The sequence below is a fragment of the Culex quinquefasciatus genome, chromosome 2 (assembly GCF_015732765.1).
Source record: "Culex quinquefasciatus strain JHB chromosome 2, VPISU_Cqui_1.0_pri_paternal, whole genome shotgun sequence".
Taxonomy (NCBI): domain Eukaryota; kingdom Metazoa; phylum Arthropoda; class Insecta; order Diptera; family Culicidae; genus Culex; species Culex quinquefasciatus.
In genome coordinates, this window is record NC_051862.1 from 8,301,367 (window position 1) to 8,311,673 (window position 10,307).

General features: G+C 36.8%; 1 protein-coding gene across 1 annotated transcript; it reads right to left on the reverse strand.

Moving 5' to 3' along the window:
* Positions 1-8,423: 8,423 nt before the first annotated feature.
* On the reverse strand, positions 8,424-9,770 carry LOC6053444 (putative gustatory receptor 2a). The gene is made up of 2 exons (XM_001869488.2): positions 8,607-9,770; positions 8,424-8,549 (listed from the first exon to the last, which is right to left on the reverse strand). The coding sequence occupies exons 1-2, from the start codon at positions 9,768-9,770 to the stop codon at positions 8,424-8,426; spliced, it is 1,290 nt and encodes a 429-aa protein (XP_001869523.2).
* Positions 9,771-10,307: the final 537 nt, after the last annotated feature.

Genomic DNA, 10,307 nt, shown 5'->3' on the forward strand with positions numbered 1-10,307 from the left:
AGATTCTCTGATTCCTATATGTATTTCCAAATTTCCTAATTCCCGAATTCCCAGATAATCAAATTTGAAAAATCCTAAAAATCCAAATTTGTCAGATTTTCAAAATCCCAGTTGCTCAAATTTTCCAATTCCCAAATCCCTGAAATCCCAAATTATTAAACTACTTAATTCCCTACTTCCTAAATTCCCAGATTCCGGAAATTTCAAATTGGGTGCTAAAGCCCTATGTCAATTTTTATGTACAACGGTAAAAAACACGATCAAAACCATTTCTGATCACTTTTTTCGAATTAATGCAATAAAAAATAATGACAAGACAACATTTTTTCGATGGATCAACTATGGTCCCCTTGGAACGAGGTGTCAAGTAGGAACTTTTCTGTCAAGAAGGACCGCGAGGTTAATTTTTCAACATTGATTTAAAAATCCATTTTAAACTCTTTGTGGTCGTACAAAGGGTCATTGTACTCAGAAAAATAAGCTTTATCGATGTAAACAATAATATCAGCAATCTAAGCTTCATTTTAGGACCCAATTCCCAAATTCTCAGATTCCCAAGTTCCCCGATTTCCCGATTCCCAGAATCCCAAATTTCCAGACGCTTCAGTTCACAGATTCTCAGATATCCATAATTCCATTTTCTGAAAATCCCGAATTCAAAGATTCTCATTCTTCGAACAAAGGCTCACTCCAAAAATCAAAAATCTTCAAACTTCAGAACTCAGAATTCCTCAAATCCGAAAATTTCAATTATTTAATTAAAATTTCAAAACTCTCTGATTCCCAAAATCCCAGTTTCCAAAAATTCCCGAAAACCACATATCCAAATTTCCAAATTCCTGAAATTCTAAATTCCTAAAATTCTCAATCCCTAGATTCCCTGAATTCCTAATTTAAAAATTTCCTTATTCCCATTTTCCCAGATTACCTAATCCCAGATTCCCAAATTCCTAAAATTCCAAACTCTTAAATTCCCAGATACTCTGATTCCTTAATTTCTAAATTTCCTAATTCTCATATACATTTCTACCACAGTTTTTTGTGTGATCAATATGGTAGATACTTTGATTCGGATTTTTGAAGATTCGAATAATTTCAAAAAAAAAAATCCACCGTGGTTAACCAAAATCAAATTAACAATACAACTCAAATTCCTAGATTCCCAAATTTCCATATTCAAAAAATCCCAAATTCTCAGATTATCAAATTACCACATTTCTAAAACCCCAGATCTACTAATATCAAAATTCCCAAATCCCTACGTTTAAAAATTATTAAATTCCAAGATTCCCAAATTCTCTGATTCCCATCTGATTCTGCAGATTCCTAAAATCTCATGGCATAGCATAACGTCATGTTTCGAATTACAGGCGCTCCGAAACCCGGAAACCTCATGTTTTATCAATTATTCGGACATAAGAATGCATAATAATTGTCAAAACTGTGTTGAAATTTAACATAAAAATTTGTTTCAAACTTAAAAGGCTTTGAAATATCTTAAATTAAAATATAAATTTACGAAAAATCTGAAACATTTCACTAAAATTTATGATTCTGATTTCCTTAAATTCTAGCAAATTGTCACATAAAATATTGATTGTTTTGATGTTAACAGCTTGTTTGGGACCTAAAGAATGCCATCCACTAAAATTTTACTCCAAATATGTGCGATTCATAAGCAAAAACGAGTGTCCGGTTTTCGAATCAGCTTTTATCAGTGTCAGGAATTAGTTTGCCACGCCACGTGGTCCATGCACGATCCCTTTGCTATCTTTACATACCTACAACTAGAGGTGGGCAAAACCGCTCTTTTTTAGGAGCCGCTTATTTTCGTTCGCTCATTTAAAAGAGCCGCTCTTTTAAACGGCTCTTTCGCTCTTTTTAAAAATTTGGATAAAAAGGTTATTTTAAAGAATTTTCAATTTATTTTCACATTGGATATTGGCAAAGTTAAATCATTTGAAAAAATATCTAAAACTAAGAAGATGTCCTTGTAAACCATAGGTCTTGGCGGTCTCTGTGTCAAGATTTCTTCTCGAACCTAAACGTTTTAAAGCGTTTAACCCTCTACTGCCCAAATTTTTTTTTCGAATTTTTTTATCATTTTGAGCAACTTTCGTTCTATGAAAAACTTTACTTCTCTTGTTTTATGTTTTTCTTGTTTTATTTTTAGTATTTTAATTTGCATTTATCTTGTTTAGTTTATGTTTGTTTTTGGTAGTATTTGGCCTATTCTACCACCTTATATCATTACATTTTGCCTATCTAATTTTTTCATGTTTTTACAGTCACTTTTTCAATTTTTTGCCTGTTTTTCACATTTTCTGCTCTGAAATGGCACTATTATCATTTAAGTTGTAAAAAATGCGTAGAGGCATAGTCTGGGACACTAGAAAAACTACTGCATACTTCTTTTTATTTAAAATATAGGAAATGTTAGTAAAAAACACAGCCAAAGTTGACCCCTAAAAAATGACATTTTTAAAAACATTGGCAAAGTCACATAAAACAAGTAAAACTTCCAACCCATAAATTTTCTAAAAAATTTTAAGATTTCTTCTTTCCAATGCTTTTTAAAGATCTAAAATTGGTTGAAAAATGGATTTTTGGCGATTTTTTAAATCGAAGCCCGTCTAAAGGCGGGGTTGGGTTGTAGAGGGTTAAATAATTGAATGGCATCCAAACTTAAATCTAGGATTTTGGATAAATTGCTATCAATTTTAAGATTGCGTTTATTTTTGCTAAAATTGAACTTATGCTGACATTTTATTTGGAGAAAATATTCTGTGAACTCTTTTCTACATTCTGATTTAATCGATGAAGTCTATAAATCGGGTTTAATCGGGCAAGAGAATTTATTTTTTCTCCAAAATCTCTCAGCTATTTAGTAAATTTTAGGTAACATTTTACAAGCTAAGCAATTTCAAATGCTCAAATTTTTTATTCGGGTAATACTTTAATGTACTAGCAGTTGTATAATGAAAAGTTTTTCTCATTTTGTTTAGAAAATCATTTACTTTTGGAAGAAAAGTAGGAAACTGAAAATGAGTTTGAAAACTTTTAAGTGGTGTTTGGCGACAATGCTATATTGGGATTAATTTTTATCAGCAATTATTTTTTCAATTCGGAATTGCATTTTCAATTCTAAAAACAAATTTTATGCTTCAATTTGTTCGATATTTAAGTTGAAAAATCATTCCATCTTGGAACGGTTATTTCAAAGGACGGAGTTTAAAAAAGAACCGCGGTTCTTTTTTTGTGAGCCATGGTTCGTTCGCTCTTTTTAGTGAACCGGCTCTTTGAGCGGCTCGCTCTTTTTTTGCCCACCTCTACCTACAACGGTCCTGTACCGATCCTCTTGGAAAGAGGAGATGCGTGCAATAGAGTTATCTAAGCCCGAGCTCACACACACTAGTACACCATTTGTTTTGCTGGCCGTTAGAAAATTTAACCTCAATCTTTTTCGTGTACGTACACGCAATACATACCCCATGAGTCCGTCATCAATTTATTCAGAAAGGACTAATAGAATTTGAGAACAAACTTTCATCTAATTACAAAAAATATAAATAAATAAATAAAAGATAATATGTTCTGATAAACAGAAACGAGAGCAGGGAATACCCACGTTTTTTTTTTATTTTCCTATAGATTCTGAACATATTTTTTGTTTGAACTTGCGTGTTCAAATTTAAGACAATTCAACGAGTTATCTCTGCGCTCAACTCTACGCAGTAGGACTGGCCGCTTTAATGTTTGTGATATTTCAATGCATTCTAATGCAAAGAGAATTTAGACAAGAAGATGCTAGGCGTTAATCAACCTTATCAATTCTCTAGGATGCTCTCGAAAGACTGGCTGCGTTAGGGTTAAATTAAATAAGATTTGATTTTAGATAAACAATCTTGGTATTTTTTATTTATGTTGGTGTGACACTAAGATCAATGTAAAATTAATTATGTATTTAATACATCAAGTTTTTTAGGTTGAAGTTTATCATGAATCTTTGGGAAAAAGATCATAGAAAGTATAATTTTGTTGTATCAATATTGTTAAATTGAAGATTTGGCATTGAAAACTATATGTACATTCTCAATAAAGTTTAATACTTAAACTCAAGAAACGATGAGTCACCTCCCCCTCGTTACAGCATCTTCTCCGCTTGTAGATTGCACAAACAAATCGTAAAATAATTACTAAGTAAGCAACAACTAGTCGTCGATCGCTTGCGATCGTTGAGATATTGGCCAACGTCACTTTCGTCCTCCCCAACGTCGTCGTGACGGCTGGGCGGTTCCCTCGGTTGTCACAACCCTTTTGCCGTGATTGACCGTGTATAATTACTTAATTTTTGGTTGCGCGTTGCACAGCTGTTATCGAATTTGCAGGAAGATGGATCTTATCTGCTAAACGATCGCGTCGTCGTGTTCCGAAATAGGGCGGTTCCACCGCTGAACGTTGTCAATATTTCGTGCCCGTTTAAAGCTCGCCTTGGTGGGATGAATCCGACCCAAAACTCGAGAGGGATTATACCGTTGGTCGGACCAAGTCACACACACGCACGCACACCCTCATCTACATCAGATGACCAACATTGGACAGCGATCGGACAGGTCTGTTACGTAACTCTTGGCCGGGGCCAGACGTCTTGCACGTCTTCTTCTTCTTCATCTCCTTTCCAGTTATGACCATATCTACGGCCCGCTATAACCTACTGCTGCAGGTTGGCCAGTTCTTGTTTCGGTTGATCCTCTCTCTCTCTCTCTCTCTCTCTCGCTTTAGTTTTGGGGTCCCCCCGGCTGGACAAGGCAACACACTCCCCGCAGCCCAGGTTCCGCCCCCGGTTGCTGCTATCATACATTTGAATGCACCACGTGGAGTCGGCGGCGGGCGATCGGTGACCATGATTTATCATCGACTTTCGGCGCTGCAACTTGTTTTTAAGTTTTTTTTTTTTTGGAGCTCATTTGACTGCTAACTGCGTTGCGGGGTGGTATGGGGTTAGATAGGTAACATGAAACGTAGAAATGAATCCATTTTTTTATAATTCCACGTAATCATTCATAATTTTCAACAAAAAAAAGGCAGATTTTATAAATCCAATAACAGTGATGAAAAGTACTTATTGCAATTCCGTCGTGAAACTACTTACTTTTCCTGTCATTCTTGAACGACAAAATAGCCTACTTTGCTGTACTAAAAATAACAGAATCGAATAGCAACACTTTTAAGCACTTGTTTCGAAAAGTAACACTTTTCAACATTTTTTTTATATAAACGATTTATTGACAAAATACATGAAAATTTGACTTAAAATTTCACTTAATGGGTGTTTTTCGGAATCGCAAAAAATGTTGTATGGAACTCGTTGAAAAACTTGATTTTTTCAGCACTCTTCGTATTCATCCAACTCGGTGAACCTCGTTGGATAAATGTACGACTCGTGCTGAAAAAATCCTTTTTTTGCAACTTGTTGCATAAACTACTATTTCAGCAACCATTTGATTGCTGAAAGTTTCAACTTTACAGCAATTCTATCGAAAAGACATGCTTTTAGATACTGTTTAGGAGTTTTACACTTATCTTGGCGGGAAATAACATTCAAGCGGGGAAACAACAATTATTTAACTGAATAATTCAATTCCAAAAATAAAAATTTAAAAGAAACTATATTTAAAAAATTAAAAAATAAACTATGAAAAGAAAAAAAAAATAAAAATTAATAAAATTAAAAAGGGTGTTTTCCGGTATTGCTACAATGTTTATTTAACTGGCGCTCGATAACTTGGCCACAGCCCATTAAAACAGCAGATAAACGTCAAAAAAACCAAAACAAACCGAAATGACCGAGGGGTTAATGGATGCAAAAATCATGTTCAATAAATAAAAAAAAACTTTTATTTCATTTCATATCATAATCAAAGAAATATGAAAGGTAAGCATTGTAAATAAATTTAAGTAACGTTTATTTTCATCTAAAACCAGAAAAATATTATGCGTTGGTAGTCCCCTCGTAATTGTTCTTCTAGCCTTTTATTTTCTAGTTCCAATAACTCAGAAACTATGGTCCTATTTTCATTGTAAACATTTGCAAAATTTTAAAATTCACTCGATTTTTTTATTTTAGATTTTGGAATCAACTGTAACATTTGAAAAGGGTGTAATATCGAATATTTGGCCTCTTTGAAATAGTAGTCCTGACTCAAAATTTTTTTTTTGTCGTAGAGATCAGAAAATTTCACAAATGTCAGCATGTCAACAACTTTTATTATTGTATTTATTTCAACAACCAGAGATTCAATCTTTAATGACTTTTAGGCAATTTTATTGGACTGTTTTTCAACTTCTCGAAAAAACATAATTTCATGAATGGAAAATCATGGACTATTTAAAAAAATCAAAAACTTGAATTTTTCAGTTAAAATTAAACTATAACTAGCTATATCTTGAAAACGGTGTAACAATCTGTTAAGTTTTCGATTGCTAATTTGCTTTTACATTGAAAAAAAAACTGAAGTCAAAAAGCAAAATTTCGAGAAAAATTTCTATTTTTCTAGAAACCATGGCTCAAAAGATGAGCATTTCTCTGAGATTTCGGTCATTCGATTTTATTATTTTTTTTTGTATTTTTTATCCGGCTGAAACTTTCTTTGTGACTTCGGTATGCCCAAATAAGCCATTTTGCATCATTAGATTATCCATATCATTTTCCTTACGAATTTGACAGCTGTCCATACAAACATGATAAATGAAAATTCAAAAATCTATATCTTTTGGAGGAATTTTTTGATCGATTTGGTGTCTTCGGCAAAGTTGTAGATATGAATAAGGACTACACACTTTTTTTGTGATTTTTAATTTCACTTTTTATCACCAAAACTTGATTTGCCAAAAAAGACTGTTTGTAATCAAAAGTACTTCAGTGAAATTTTCATAAAGTGCACCGTTTTCAAGTTATAGCCACTTTTTAGGTACCTTTTTTGAAAATGGTCACAGTTATTCATTTTTTTAAAATTAGTGCTCATGTTTGCCCACTTCTGAAATTTTTTGTTTTTTTTGAAAAGCTGAGAAAATTCTGAACTTTGTTGATACGACCCCTTAGTTGCTGAGATATTGAAATGCTAAGATTTAAAAACAGCAAAATTTATGTTTTCTAAATCTCACCCAAACAACCCACCATTTTCTAACGTCGATATCTCAGCAACTAATGGTCCAATTTTCAATGTTAAAATATGAAACAGTCGTGAAATTTTCCGATCTTTTCGAAAACATTATTTTTATTTTTTAAATCAAAACTAACATTTCAAAAGGGCGTTATATTTAATGTTTGTCTGATGTGAATTGTGAAGCAATTCTTTCTCGTTCAACAAATTTCAAAGTAATTTGTCGATGTTTTTAAATTCCTATATTTCAATAGACATAGGTCATCCTTCCAGGTCCACCGCACCCCATCGATCCTACCCTCTCAATCTTTCTCAATTTCGACACGCCACTTTTGGCTTGCGCGCGGTCACCTCGTCCATCGTCATCATGTCCATTGGTTTTTTTTTTCTGCTGCTGCTGCAGCTGCAGCTTTAACATAACTGTAATTTTGTATAGTTTTCATATTTATACATCCACCTGAAGCTTGCTCAGTGGGCTGTGTTTTGTTATACACTCATATCGAGTTCAAAGTGGTTGACATTCAACAAGTCAACTGTCTGACATCGACAGTTTATGTTTTTTTATTGTTTTTTTTTCTTGTCTTCTTGGCCGTTGTCTATAACCGATAATAATTATATTATTGCCGATGTTTTTGACTTATAGCGGGACAAACAAAATAAGTATATCAACCAGCGACTTGAAAAGGGTCATAAAACTAGGCAGGGCCGGTCGAACCTCGAACTGTGATGTGCTGTATGTACCTACTATTTCGCCTAGCTAAGCCGAAGCTCGAAAGCAAGCAGTGGACTTTTAGTCTTGTTTTTGTTTTGTCACTTTTTGGTGTCGAGTTCAATGCGACCAATTTTGTTTGGCTTGCTGTTGTTGTTATCGACCGAGCCTAAGCGAGTTTTAATGGCTTTTTATACATAAGCAGCTTGTTTTTATCGCTTTCATGAGGACAGTTTTATGGCAATCAATGGGACGCCACATGGCAGGAAAAACATCATCAAAACACTTTTCGAATCAACACGACGAGGTTCGTGCTAGTCTGTAATTATGAGCTTTTAAGGTTTTTAATGATGTGAAGGGGTCACTCGGTGGAGTGTTGCAATTCGAACAATTATGATCGTGATTAAGAATTTCTACTTCTGAAATATTATTCAATTTAAATGCTTTGTACCAAAGGTTAACATTTTCAGTGACCAATTTTTATTTTTAATCGTGCAAATTTCTTTTAATAGCAATACGAATCCTGAAGTGATAACTCTTGTGCCTGATATTCAATACTCCGTTGGTCTATGATTCGCCTTGCCCGATCTGGTCGCCTGACCTGTCTTTTCGTCGTTCGTCACGATCGAGTTGAACTGGATGAAGATGATCAGGTAGGTGATCAGCGCTGCAAAGAACTAAGGCAAGAAAAGTAAATCAAAACTGATTCAGTGATCATCGTACAAGTAACCTACCGAGGACAGCATGTTGTAGTTGATGTTGAAGAATCCGAGCGCGGAGAACTTGACGCTCGAGATCAGGTTCGGGAACCAAACCGACGAATGGACGCTCTGGCCGTAACGCATCGACAGCTTGGACAGGTAGGAGAGCAGCTTCTTGGACTCGTTACCGACCTGTTCGCAGATGTACGGGATCGAGAGGATCGCGAACAGGTTACCGACGATGATCACCAGCGATAGTACGAACGAGTACACCGAGAAGCTTTGGCCGGGGATGCCGATGAAGACGTGGAGGTAGCAGTAGTACACCTGGATCGTGGTGACGCAGAATAGAGCGAGGTAGCCAAATAGGAAGAGGAGTCCGTTGTAGGACTCGAGCCGGGTTGCCAGGTCGATCGTACGGGACACGATCATCAGAATGCGGTTGTTGATGCTGGATTCCTCCACGCCGTTCATCATGACCACCGAGGTCAGCCTGAACTTGCTACGACCAACCTCGTCAAACAGCGGGAACTTTTGGTACTGCTCGATCAGCATGTTCACATGTTGAATCCTGATCTTGACCCATCGGATCATCGTGAACGCGTTCATGAACGCCAACGAGTACAACGCGAACGGGAGCAGATGAAAGAACCACAGCCACAGCGGCGTCTCCTTCGACATGATCAACAGGACGTAACCATCGAAACTAGCCGTAATGATCAAGAACAACAAATGCACCACGTAACACCGCATGAAACCACTCTTGTGCTGCCAGTGGGGCAACTTCACGTTAAAGTAGTTCAACTCGGCATCAATCACGCAGAAATCGACCAACATCTCGTTCAACTCGGAACACTTGAACATCGGAACGATCAGCGTCGCCGTCAGCGCCACCACGTTCGTAATGAACTGGATGTGGTTCGCGATCCCCGTGATCATGGCCGTGTTGTACTGCAGAAAGAACGACCCGACGAGGGCGGCCCAGGTGACGACCAGGACGAACGCAACCAGCACCACCAGCCCGCGACTGGTGACGAACTTGGGCTGGCCCTTGACGGCTGTAACCTGTACCGTGCTGAGGCCAAACTGGCGGAAACACTTCAGGACCAGGACGAACAGGTCGCTGAAGTCCTCCGGCTGGGAGGGCGGTGGACGGTTCACCAGCTGGATCGTGCGCTTGCTGAACCACTTGTGCATTTTGGTGAACTCTGAACTGTAATTGGGGCTGATGGTGGGGAGAGTCCCTTTTATAGCTTGGCAGGTTGTGAAATTTGTTTTACGCAGTTGGTAGAACTTTGGGAAGAACTTTTTCTAGTTTCTTTCGGAAAGTTTTTCGTTTTAGTTTTGTCATGATAATGACCTTTTCTCTCCTTTTATTACTGACGTCAGTTTTTCAGTTCAGTTTTGGTCAAGACTACCGACAACATTGGCGAAGACACCAACTCGATCAGAAAATTGCACATTGTGGCAAACATTTTCGCAGCTGGAGCCGCTGGTGTTTCACCAAACTTCCAGGAATTGGCCAGGCAGCAGTTGACGCGTTGAAAAATTTAATACCTCTCCAAGTCGAGTCAGCCTATAGGTCGCAACTCGCTTAGGAAGTTATTCTAAACCTAAGTTCTATTGCCAAGCAGCAGCAGCGGCAGATGTATGATTTATGGGACGATTGTGTCCGACTGCTGTTTGCTGCTGCTCACTGTTGACTATCGTCATGATTCGAATTCCCGGACGCTT

What these genes read in the sequence shown, in the direction of transcription:
- LOC6053444 (XM_001869488.2), bottom strand. Translation starts at nt 9,770, where the DNA reads ATGCACAAGTGGTTCAGCAAGCGCACGATCCAGCTGGTGAACCGTCCA. An exon ending in ACTACAACATGCTGTCCTCG is followed by an intron (nt 8,550 to 8,606) that starts GTAGGTTACTTG and finishes TTCTTGCCTTAG; the next exon opens with TTCTTTGCAGCGCTGATCAC.